General features: G+C 45.8%; 1 protein-coding gene across 1 annotated transcript; it reads left to right on the top strand.

Moving 5' to 3' along the window:
* Positions 1-2495: 2495 nt before the first annotated feature.
* On the top strand, positions 2496-4394 carry LOC124706919 (transmembrane protein 53-like). Its single transcript, XM_047238591.1, has 4 exons — positions 2496-3231; positions 3322-3427; positions 3659-3858; positions 4097-4394. Exons 1-4 carry the CDS (start codon positions 2567-2569, stop codon positions 4392-4394), a joined length of 1269 nt encoding a protein of 422 aa, XP_047094547.1. The 5' UTR covers positions 2496-2566.
* Positions 4395-12980: the final 8586 nt, after the last annotated feature.

The raw sequence follows: 12980 nt of genomic DNA, 5'->3' as shown, positions 1-12980 counted from the left end.
TTAGGTCTGGTATTTTTCATTAGTGAGGGAATCAGGGAATGTGCTCTGGAAAGTTGATAGCTAAGTGGTGGTATTTAGACAAAAAGAATAAGGGGTACGTTATGTTATTTGTTATTTAGGACATAAGACCTCGGTTTGCTTAACAACTGTACCAAGTGCAAGCAACTGGTGTTAGATTCATGTTCTTTGATTTTGAACGGATATTCTAAATTGTTGTCTTGGATAAGTCACATGGCGCTATTCTACAATGTGAACTTTCATATTCAGAATATAAATTTATATTGAGCATTACTGAGTAAGTATAACGCAATAATTGGGTGCAAAACGCAATGAATGTGTGAATTATAGTCTTATTTTTATACCACTTTCTAAGATTATTGTTCCGTAGCAACGCACGGGCATTCAACTAGTCAACATAGCGGAGGACATAGCGGAGCAACGGAAGAAGCCATCTCAAGAAAGGATAGCCAAGCCAGCAAGATTGACATGTCCACGTCTACGCTGAGTTATCACGTATTGTTTAACAAAGAAGATAATACCTCCACGTGTTGCAGCAGAAGATAGATAATACCTCCACGTAGCGGGAATTCAATCAGTTTTAAGAAGATGATGATGGAAGCGATATAAGAACTTAGTTCTTCTCTCAGGGTAAATTCCATTCATAGGAATTTTATATGATTCCAAACCATAGGAATTATTTTCCTATGAAGTCCATTTGGTTCAGAAAAATAATTTCTCCAAATATTTTATGGATTGCTTTTGTACACTACAATTTTATAGGATCTCTAACAAGAGGTTGGAACTTCTAGAAACATTTACTATGAGTGTATAACAAGTATGACTTGTAATCAATGTCTATAAAAACCTCTGCATTTTCTTGGTGGTGCATCTAAACAGTTTGTGCAATGATTCATGTGTTTTCAATTTCTGTAGGATTCCACATTGTTATGACTAGTTCAAAAAAACATTGTTATGCCATCTTATTCATGTAAATTTCTTATTTTCTATGTTGTTCATTTCTTGCAAACCAAAGAACAAAGCTTTCTGGTGGCAGGGACCAAGTTCCCCCTTAAACATTTTCTTAGAGCCGTTGCACCGCATGATAGGTTGTTGTACTCCATGTTTCTCCCGCACTGTACCAATCGAATTTGTATTCGATCAGGACTAGGTAGTGGCTACTAGTCGCTTTTTGTCTTTCTTTTTTCCTGAATTTGTGTTTCTAATCCATGCGCAGTACAAGCAATGAAATCTTCTCTCGGGTTTGGTGGAATCATAATCAACATTGCTTTCCGAAGAAGAATCAAATTCTTTCCGAAGAAGAATAGCACTGGTTTTGTTCCGTGGAAAATAGAATAAACGTGGAGGAATATTCGTGGGATATATCTTTGGAGTTTGCATTAGACAGCCAAGCCGTGCCGTCGGAGGAAAGAAAGAAAGAAAGGCTCCCTCCGACTTGGACCGCAGCCGAGCTGGTGGTGGTGGTCGGTCAGGTCGGGCGGCGCCGTCGCCCACGCACACGCCGCCCCTCAAAATCGGCCGCCTTCCCTCTCCCCCACCCTATTTTTATCCATCTCCTGCCGGGATTGCGTCCCCGCCGCGACGGATTCACCGCCAACGACAGATCCCTCCACTCTCCTCGCCTCGCCTGGTACGCTCTTCCTCCTCCTCGTCCTAGTTCGGTGTGCGTTCTTGCCCGCCCCCCTTCGATTTCCTTCCCCTCACCGATTGATTCAACTGCACCTCCTTCATCTCGCCTTCCAAATTAGTCTTCTTCCTCCTCCAGATTTTCTGGAACGAATCCAGGACGGTTCCCTCCTTCTCTCCCGCAATGGCGGAGCAAGAAACTGCGAAACCGTGTTCCTCTCCCCTCTTCTTTCCCCGTCAAACCTCGCAACGCAAGCGAAGGTTCGCTGTCACCGGCCACGCTCCAGCCGCCCACCGTCCTCCTCCCTTCCTTTCTGCCAATTTTCTCCGTTTGTTCTCTCCGTTTCGCAAATCATCCTCCGGTGCATCCCACGAAATACACAAGTCAAATTGCACTTCTATGTAGTATATGATTTCGTCATGATTAAGACTCGCTTATTATTTACTGTGTTCTTCACAAATTTGGCTGCAGGAGGAGCAAGGAGGCAGGCGGTCCACAGGGCTCGGCTGTCGATTCACTTTGGCAGCCAGCCAGCCAGCCCGCCCCCAAATTCCTCCTTCCACCGACGAGGTGAGCACCAATTTCTCAATGTTATCATCGTTAAGTACAATTTTTATATGTGTTGAGCTGTTGACCCTGGCAAAGCCGTGTAGGGCCTCTGGTTGGTCCGGGTTTGTTGGGTGGATTGGGGCACACAACACATGTTTCCTCCGTGTCTTTGAATTCAAACACATGTTTTCTCCGTGTCTTTGAATTCAGTTCAGTTCGATTTGTGCGAACAGTCAGCTGACTATCTTTTTGTTTGCTGTTGCTGGTTGGCTTCTTCTTATTATGGCTCAGGGCAGGAGAGGAAACATAAATAGATATAAGACGCAAGCTCTTCCCCATTGTTAGAATCTGAATACTGTGAGAGGAAGCACGATGGCTTCCCTCCACCGGCCGCTCTCCGCCATGGCGGTCGCCGCCTTCGCCGCGGTCTCCTCCATCGAGCTGCCCGACAGGCTGTCCCACCACCACAGGCTCGTCGAGGCCAGCACGGACGCCGTCGTATCACTTCCTCCAGCCAGCAAACTAGAAGCCTCAGCGCCGTCCGTTGCACCGCTCTCCGGCCTGCACTTCTTCCCTCGGAACCACCACCGGGGTTTCTGCCTACCCAAGGCGCCTGTCGCGTCCTTGCCGGTCATCAACACGGTGCACCAGTACGCGGGGCTCGCCAAGGCCTTGGAGGGCGCAGCGGCCGCGGTCCCTTCCTCCTCCTCGCCGGATGTCCTGTACCGCTGGCATCTGCCGGACCCTGCCACGTGCAGTGATGACTCGTCGCACGACAGGTCCCAGACGGTGGTGGTCCTTCTTGGGTGGCTGGGCTCCAAGCAGAAGCACCTCAAGAGGTACGCCGACTGGTACACCTCCAGGGGTTTCCAGGTGGTCACCTTCACGCTCCCCATGTCGGACATCGTCAGCTATAATGTGGGTGGGAAGGCGGAGAGGAATGTGGAGATGCTGTCTGAACATCTCGCTGATTGGGTCAGGGAGGAGGATGGGAAGAAGATTGTCTTCCACACTTTCAGTAACACTGGCTGGCTTTGGTATGTGCATGCACTTTCTTGGGATCAAGAATTAATTGAATTCTGGGGCTTTTAGAACTTACTGATTCCTGCTTTGTGTTCCTGTTGCAGCTATGGTGTGATACTGGAGAATTTGCAGCGGCAAGATCCTTCAGCACTGCAGAAAATTAAGGGTTCCATAATCGATTCAGCGCCTGTTGCTGTCCCTGATTCTCAGGTAAAAACTCTAGCTAACTTCAGGTCGATGGAAGTAGGTTGCTACTGAAATATTCTCTTCTGCACATCCAATGTTTTTTAGCTGACCTGAACAAATGTATCAACATTTGTTGTGTTATATCCTTCTTCATTTGCATATGCTTTCATCAACACATATGTAGTTAGTTAAACATCACACAGAAAAACTGTTTTGTCGGAACATAAACATAGTTTTTTTTCTCCCTGAACTCAGGTTTGGGCTCTTGGTTTCTCGGCTGCTATCATGAAAAAACACAGCGTAGCCACAAAAGGAGCTGCACCAAGCGATACAAGGTCTGACGTCCTAGTTGTGGAGTCTCACAGAGATATTAAACCTGCAGCCACGGAGGCCGTTCTACTATCTGCATTGGAAAAGTTTTTCAATGTTGTTCTGAACTATCCAGCCATAAATAGGTATGCATCTCTTCTCTAGTTCTCTACATATGCAGGAGTCATTTGCATTTTCAGTCATATTATATATGCCCTTCCAATAGTTCTTTATTTAAATGTGAAGCAGACGAGTTGCTCATGATGTGACTGACTTTTTAAGAAAATGTCTTCTGTAGATATAATGTAATAATGCCATACAAACTGTCGTCTATGCAGTTAACTACGACATGGTTCGGTTAATCAACATATCTACTTTTTGCAGGAGGTTGTCTGGTGTTATGGAGCTTTTGTCCTCGAACCAACCAAACTGCCCTCAGCTGTACATGTACAGCTCGGCTGACCGGGTGATCCCGGCAAAGTCGGTGGAGTCATTCGTGGAGAGCCAACAACGAAGAGCGGAGCGTGAGGTGAGGTCGTGCGACTTCGTGTCCTCCCCTCATGTCGACCATTACCGCAGCAATCCGGGGCTCTACACCTCTCAGCTGACCAGCTTCCTGGAGGACTGTGTGCTGACCTGTCGGCGGGAGGACTCCCCTTCGCCGTTGCTGCCGACTGCGTAGGACGTTCTCGCTGCAGCTCAAACATATTTTTTCCTGGTGCTCCATTGAAATGTACCAGGATCATACGACGACTAATTATACATCTGACACATTGGCTTCCTTTTTTTTGGGTTCGGTTATGTTTAGGAGGCACAACTGTATAAACGTTGGCTTATTGCCTGGCCATTTGCTGGCCGCTCAAGTGCACAAATCATTCATTTGTCTTGATGACAGATCTGTTTGTTTCTCTGTGCATAATGTGATGACTGGTTACCTTGTTTCTATGTGTGGTTCAGGCTTTGACCCCACAGAGTTTTTTTGATTATGCTCAAAGAATATGGAGCTGTTTTGGGTGTTCTTACTATTCTGAATTTCTGTGGTGAAACACAGGTCAGTTTTTGGAAGGAAACATAACTTCACATGTTATTGTGCTTTATTTAAGGGTTTGAAAGGAACTCTTATCCTAGCCCTGATTCAGCAATCAGAAGCGATGATTGTGATCTACTATGCAAGGCACATGCAGATGTGATGAGAGGTTGATGGTGGTTCGGTACAAATATTTTGCACATGTTTCACATGCTTCTTGCAAATCATCTTCAAACGATTCTGGCAAGTATTTCTCATCTTTCCTCAGAGTGTCTGAGGTAGGAATTAAACAAAAGGTTGCAATTTTTGATTGGAATAATTTAGTGTTTCTGCAAGAATTTGACAAGATCCTGTATGATAATGCTGTTCTAGCTAGGGGAATCATGCTTTTTCTTGCGGTCATTTTGGTGTTTGGGGTTAGATTTGTTCGTACACTGATTAAGACTAAGAGGTCTAAAGATAGTCTATCTACTAGACCTTGAAAATCTTTCAACAGAGCACCGCATGGTGTAATTTTAGATAAATCTGAATGGTGCTGTCCTTTCTGTGCGTGGCAATATAATTAGAATCTTGATAATTTAGCCTCCATCAGAGATAACTGCCAGTCATATCATTATTCTAGAGTTCCACAGTACTCGACTTTTGTTAAGAAAAATGTATTGCGTGAAAATAACCTGCCGCTAGCTTGTTCCTGTCGATCTGTTATAACTGTTAGTCAAACAGTGATTCCTGCCGTATGAAAAATAGAGCTGCCTTGACAGTCAAGTATAGAATCCAATCCAATATCCTAAGAGGTGTTTTGCATTTTGGGACTCATGTGGCAGTTCACCAAAAGTCCAAAATTGCTGTGTAAGCTGTCAGTGAACACCAATGTTCAGTTTAGGCAAGTTCTTATCCTTTCAAAAACCGTGATGTCGAACATGATTGATGCTAGTACGGTATATAACTTTGTCCCCGTGGTTTTGATCGATATGTGCTTTATGGCCATGAACTAGGATGGTAGTTACCATGAACTAACCATACATGCTAGTGCTAGTGTATATAGCCCTGATGGTATGCGTCTCCAGCTGGATCCGCTACCGTTATATTGATGTATGTACATTGCACTGAACTTATGGCAACTTTTCTGGCAACAATTGGGGAAGTAGGACGAACAACACACATTATATTGATGCATGTACATTGCACTAACTGATGGCAACTTTTCTGGCAACAGTTGGAGAAGTAGGACGAACAACACCAACACACATTATATTTATATATGTATGTACATTGCACTGAGCTGATTCTAGCCGAATACAGCTGTTTGCAAGAACCGAGAGAACATGGGTGTGTTTGTGTAACCGAACTAATCAACGAACCAGACAATTACGACTCATTCATTTCCAGCAGAGAGTGATGTTGAGCTTCAGGTCCTGGATGGTGTTGTTGAGACGGTCGTAGACATACGGCCCCAGCCTGGCGTCGCAGACCTGCAGCCGTGGCACCGCCGACAGCTTGTGGACGTGGTAGAGGGCCGCCGCCGCCGCCGCGACGAAGAACGCCAGCACCAGCAGCATCGGCCAGGGGCTCCTGTGCTGCTCGCCGCCGATCGCCGCCGGCCTCCCGCTCCCGGCCGTCTTCATCTCGATCGGTCTCTGCTTTTCTACCTGTGGATCGGAGTGTAGTGGTGAGGATGGAATGGAACTGAGCGATGTATCTGCTTGAAGCATGGTAATTTATATCGACCGATGGTAGCTAGGGAGCGTGAGGAGGCTCGTTTGGTATCTTCTGCTTTGCTCTCTCACTGGTCTTGCCTTACTTGGACGCCACAGCTAGCTACGGCCTACGGATGGCATTCCTCGAGCTGAAGTAACCCTTTGCCTCTTTGAAGCCTCCAAGCTATTCCCCGGCCGGTGTCTTCCGGCAGAGACAATGTAGTAACTCACGTTTGTTTTTTTCCTAATTTTTTTTCAATCTTTTTCTGTGTACAAGACATCCTCTTGAGTAGCTAGCTCAGTATACAGTCGATTGTCTTCCTGTACTATTTGACTTCAAGCATAAAAGAATACTTTTATAGCCTGCATAAAAGACAAAAGAAAATCTGGTGAATAGTCATACTGGGGCATCGGATTTTTTTATTGTTACACAAATCACAAAAAACATTCCCCCAAATTTTGTGTACGAACTTAAAATGTCTTCTAGGCATCTCGAAATATGTTTTGCTGAATTTTTTAACATTTAGAAATATTTTTTCCAGGCAACCAGTTCATATACACTTAGGAGTCAAATTGAATATCCAGGGTTTCAGTCCCCCTTTTTTCTGTTAAAGGAGTTCCAAATTGCAAGTATATCTTATATCTGTTGCTGCAGGTCGGTGTAAATACCTTCAAACGATTCTTACAGATATCGTTATCATCTATCTTCATAGCGTGTGATGTTAGGAAATATGTAAACGTGATCGTATGTGACACGTATTAGATTAGGAGAGTCCTAGTCATATTCATGTATTGCCTAGCACGGCATTGTCCTAATATATATACACGAGTATGAGGCCCTCGGTTGTATCCGAGTAGCCCAAAGTCTACCTGATCATATTCTAGTTTTCACATGGTATCAGGCCGGCTCTTCCGCCGAAAACCCTAGATCGCTTCTCCATCCGATCGCCGCCGCCGTAACTTGCCGTCATGGCGTCTTCATCCACGACGCCGCCACTGAATCTTGGCCTCCCTCCGCGTGAGCTGCTCACGCGGGACAATTATCCCACATGGCGCTCGCAGGTTCTCCCTGCTATCCGTGGCGCGATGCAGCTCGGTCTTCTCACCGGGACGGATCTCGCGCCGCCACTCGAAGTCATCGATATCCCGGCCGACAAAGACCGCAATGTTCCAGCCAAGATGAAGATCAACCCTGACTATGCGTCATGGATCTCGAGGGACCAGATCGTCCTCTCCTATTTGCTACAGTCACTTCATCCGAAGGAAGTTCTCCCGCATGTTCACCGCCTTGAGACCTCTGCTGGTGTCTGGACGGCCCTCGAGGAGATGTTCTCTGCTCAAAGCGAGGCCAAGATCGATAATCTCCTAGTTGCTCTCGCCAACACAAAGAAGCTGCAGATGTCAACCTCTGAATATCTTGCCAAGATGCAAAGTTTTGCTGACGAGCTCGTGGCCGCTGGTCATCCTCTTTTGGATCGTCAGCTTGTGTCTTACATATTGGTCGGGCTTGGCAAGGACTATAATTCCCTGGTTGCTGCGTTAGGCGTGGCCACCACTGACAAGGGATTAACTTGTCAATGCCTTCGGGTTATAGGCTAGGGTTTAGTTAGAAGTAGAGGGCAAGTAGATCTCGAAGGTTTCAGCCGAAAAGTACTCGACGATTATGAAAACTAGGGTTTGTGAACAATGATTCGATGATCTCTTCGTCCCTCGACTCCCCTTTATATAAGAGGCGGAGCCGAGGGTTTCGTTTTGTGCAAGTTACAGAGTTCGGGACGGTTTCCAACTCATCCGCCAGATTTACAAACAATACTTCCTATTACAACTCTACTTTCCTTAATATATCTTGGGCTCCCGAATCTTCTTATTCTTCGGATAGTGGGCCTTCAGTAAACCCCGGGTACCATCTTTGGCAGGCCCATTTGGGACGCCTATGTCAGTAGCCCCCGAGATTTTGCTTGAATCGTAGAATCAAGGAAAATCTCCACTGTTTATTTTTATTTGACAACTTAAACTTTTCTATGTTTCTTCATATAAATTTCTATATTGTACAGGGATATTGGTAGTTGGGGCTAGTTCATCTGACGGATCAGGTACTAGTTAACTGCTCTAGTGGCAATCCGCAAAAACCTACTTCAAGATCACGTCCCTGGATATGATCTCGGGATACTGGTGCAAACTTCGATAGGTGCCGCTTAAGGTCTTACCATTCTGTCGAGTCCCAGTCAAATTTATCGAGTACCTAACGCGTCCGTTAGGATTTTTCTTCGTATCTGTTGATACGGATAAAAGTAGGAGAGCGCAGTCTTAGGCGATGCCACGCCCAGCAGAACGGATCTGGGGTCTTACCTTCGCAATTTTGCGGCATTCAGAAACTGATCGCAACTTTGGCGTTCTGAGAATATATTGTCGAGTGCTTTTCCGGCTGTTGGAATGGCACATTTTATCGAGTCAAATATGACTTATATTAATCTCCCGATGGGAGTATATGTAGAGTTAATTATAACTCGAAATATACTCTTTTTTTTTCCTATCTTTCTTTTTTTTCCTTTTTAAATTTCATCGGGCACGCGAACAGCGTTCCCGATGGGAGTAGCCCCCGAGGCTACAGCCAAGAACTTGTGCTTGGTTGTAGGCTCAACATTTTAGTCCGCCTTGTCGCTATATTGCCATTATTTCCCGATATTCTCTCTTTTCTTTCTTCTCTTTTTTTTTGTTTTTTTTTTAATCTCTCGGGTGCGCGAACAGCGCTCCCGATGGGAGTAGCCCCCGAGGTTACAGCCAAGAACTTGTGCTTGGTTGTAGGCTCCCGCAATTTCTATATTTGCCATAGTCGAAATTTTACTTTTATCGAAGTAGCCCCCGAGCATTTGGGCAAAAACTTGTTTCTGACCAAAGGCTCCCGAAGTATTCAAATAACTTCTCCTGTCGCCATTCTCCTTTTACTTTTCTTGTCGACATACTTTCCTTTGTCAAATTCACTTTAGCTCTATTAATAGTCGGGATTTTTCTGCTTTGTGGGTCCATTGTTCCCACCACGTTGACACGTCGTGCAAGTGGGGGACACACGTCCTCCGCTTTTCCTGGCGCACGTATGGTAACGCCTGTGCTGTTCTACTAGGGTAAAAATACCTTTTTACCCTCTTATCTACTAGATCTTTTTTCACCACACGATTTCTTCATCCAACGGTTCATTACTTCTCCCGAAGCCTATATAAACCTTTCTTCAACCTCGGTCCACTCCTTCGCTTGCGCCGCACATCTGTTCCCCTCTGCAAAAACTTTCCTTGCGCCCAACTCTGTGTGATCTTCCGCACGCACGAGCCTTGTTTTTTCCAGTGCTGTTGATGCCACCGCGCACGCGACTCACTCGCCACAGTACTCCAGAATCCAAGATGGCCGCTGAAGATCTTGAATGGGAGAGATCCAAAATCTCCAACCAAGACGTCAACCTGCTGAAGAGACTTGGCTTGATGAAGAAAGAAGACGCCATCCGCTTTCCCAGCGAAGAAAGCTACCCCAACCCTCCAATGGAGTATCGGGTTAGTTTCGTTGATCATCTCATCCGCGGCCTTTCTACCCCAATTCACGATTTCCTCCGCGGCCTTCTCTTTGTCTATGGGATTCAGCTACACCAGCTGACCCCCAATTCCATCCTTCATATTTCTATTTTCATCACCCTGTGCGAATGCTTCCTTGGAATCACTCCAAATTGGGTTCTTTGGAAACCCATTTTCTGCCTCCGCCGCAATGGCTCCCACAACGCCACTTATAACATAGGTGGTGTTGTTATTTGTGTTCGAACTGACGTTGATTACTTCGACGTCAAATTTCCTGATTCTGTCCAAGGATGGCGCAAAAGGTGGCTCTACATACGCGAAGAAAGTGCCAACTCTGTCGAGCACAACATAGTCCCTTTTGACGGAAGTGCCAAAATTCAACGCCGCCATTCCTGGGATGCTGAAGCTTCCGAAGAAGAGAGAAAGGCGACAGAAGCACTTATGTCTCGTATTCATCAGCTTCAAAATACCCGAGGCAAAGAGCTGTCTGGTGTCCAAATCACTGCCTACTTTCTTAGGATTAGAGTGCAGCCTCTTCAGGCTCGCAAAAATCCCCTTTGGACGTATGCTGGTAACAATGACGCCAATAGGCTCTCCAATGATCTTTCTGTGAAGGACTTGGAAAAGCTTATTCGAAGAATTTCCTCGCTGAGCAAGAGGGATCCTATTCCTTCCTCTTGCCGCGTGGAACCATTCAGCTCCACCAATCCTCTCCCCAAGGTATTTTGTCTTCTCGAGTTTTTATCTTGTTCCGAACTTTTCTTGTATCTCATTTTTTTGATATCTCTCTAATTTTTCTTTTGTCGTTATTTTTCTCAGTAACCATCCTACTATGGATTCTCTTCCTCCTCTTCCCGAGGGTGGAGATGTCGAGGAAAGGGCCGTTGTCGCCGATGACAATCAGGAAGCCCCCTCTTTTGTGAATGAACCCGCGATTCCCGAAAATCATGCGGATCTATTGAAAAGGATGCTGCCTCTGAAGGTACTACATCAGCACAATCTCCTCCTCCTGCTGTTTCTCCGAAGAACAAAAGGAAAAGGAGCAATGTCGAAGATTCCGGGACCTCCAAACCCGAAGAAACTGCCTCTTCACCTCGAAAGGCAGCTTATGATCCATATATCGAGAGTCTCATCAGCTCGTAAGTTCCTTGCTTCTTTCTATTTCTCTATTCGAAGAATTTTATTTGCCTTGCTTTTTATGCTGCCACCTTTTTGTCACAGTGATGATGATGAAGAAACACCAACTTTGGATGTGGCTGCTCGAACGAGCACGTCACATACTTTAGTTATTTCAGAAAAGCCGCTTGAAGGAGAAGAATCGTCGCCTCCTCAACAAAATGTCTGAGCACATCTACTCCTCCTTCGAGCCCCCTTGTCCCTTCGCCGAAAAGGGCAAGGACTGAAGTAATTCCGGAGTCGAGTCTCCAATTGAGTAGCTCTTCAAACCCTCTCTTGGATGATGTAAGTTCTCCATATTCTTGTCACTGTCTGTCTTTCTTCTTTTTGCTTCTAAGTGCCATTATATTTTCCTCATACCGAAATTCTCTTGCTTTGTCCTTTCTTTCTTTAACAGCCCATGATCAAAGAGCTTATTCGCATCGGTGCTCAATTCATTGGATATCGTGAATATGCTCAACAAACTGAAGGTGATGCCTTGCCGCTTTCTTTTGTACCATTTCTCTGTTACTCCTTTGTTGCCGAAGTTTTAACAAAGTTCTATCTTTCTTGGCAGAGAAAATGGCGGCTATCAACGAGCGTTCCAATGCACTAGCTCAAAAATTAGAGCAAAGTGAAGAGGCTCGTAAAAAGGCCGAATCGGACGCCGTTGAAGCTAGAGCAGCAGGCCGACAAGGCCAAGTCTCGAGGCCGCCGGTGTCGAAGATCTTAGAAAGAGACTTCACGCTGCCGAGAATTCGCCGAGCGAGCATATAGCTGCACAAGCTGCTCGCGAGGAAGCGATCCTTAAGCGTATAAGGACGCAAAGTCGCCGCTTCCTCGCAAGTATCTCGAACTACTTCATATCTTTTGTATTTTCTTCTTTGCATTCACTTGTTGCTCAATAAGTTCCTTTCTTGACAGGTAGAACATCTCAAGAGTTTGAACTTGAAGATCCCGACAATGATGCCCTTCTTGACGCCTTTTCCGTCCTCGAGTTTCATGGGTCAGAGGCACGCGAAGGCATTGATCATGCCAAAGCTGTGGCTGTCGCGGCTCTTTCCTTATTTCTTCCCGAAGAAAGAGGAACCCGCAACTTTCCTTAACTTGGCCAAGTGCTTTGATCCACCGAAGATCTTGGGCTGAAGGTGCGTCAAGAGAATATGAAGGTCGCCGTTGAGAGCACCGTTGCCTTGGTAGCCAATAGCCAACAAACTATCGACTCGGGCGAAAGTTGGCGACACCGAGCGTATAGAACAATCAAGGTGGAGGTCGCTGATCAAGGCAGCTAAGCCCAACACGAAGAAAATCTTGGCCTATCTCGGGATCGCGCCGTCTTCGACTCCTAGCTCATCAAGGCCGGAGGTCTAGTTGAATGCCTCTTTGCTTTTTCTTTTTAGCGTACCTTGTTCTTTTGACTTTGTCGCCGTAGTGTTCTTGGCGATAGCTGCTTCAGTAGGTCTCTAGGAGGTCCTTCTTTTGTAATAGACATGTATATATTATGGGAATGAATGGAAATCTATCTTTTCTCAGTGATTGATGTCGAAATATTTCTTTTTTCCAGTTAATTTTTGACAATTATACGCCAGCTCCTGGTCCTTCCAATATTTCGCCTTCTTCCCATTCAACGAGAGCTCTTGCTGGTACTATTCCTCTCGAAGATTCTTTGCCGCAAGAATTGGATGATCTTCGGCAACAACTTCAGTATGCGAAGAAACAAACACTTGTGATGATGGAGACGTCTCGCAAATCATCTGAAGCCGAAAAAATTGCACTTCAACAAGCTCATGAGGCCGTGGCCGCCAGGGAGGTTGCTGCTTCCGACGCTG

Source organism: Lolium rigidum, chromosome 4 (assembly GCF_022539505.1).
Source record: "Lolium rigidum isolate FL_2022 chromosome 4, APGP_CSIRO_Lrig_0.1, whole genome shotgun sequence".
NCBI classification, from domain to species: Eukaryota; Viridiplantae; Streptophyta; class Magnoliopsida; order Poales; family Poaceae; genus Lolium; species Lolium rigidum.
Note: the sequence above shows the minus strand (reverse complement) of the source record. Positions and strands in the feature narration are given on the sequence as shown.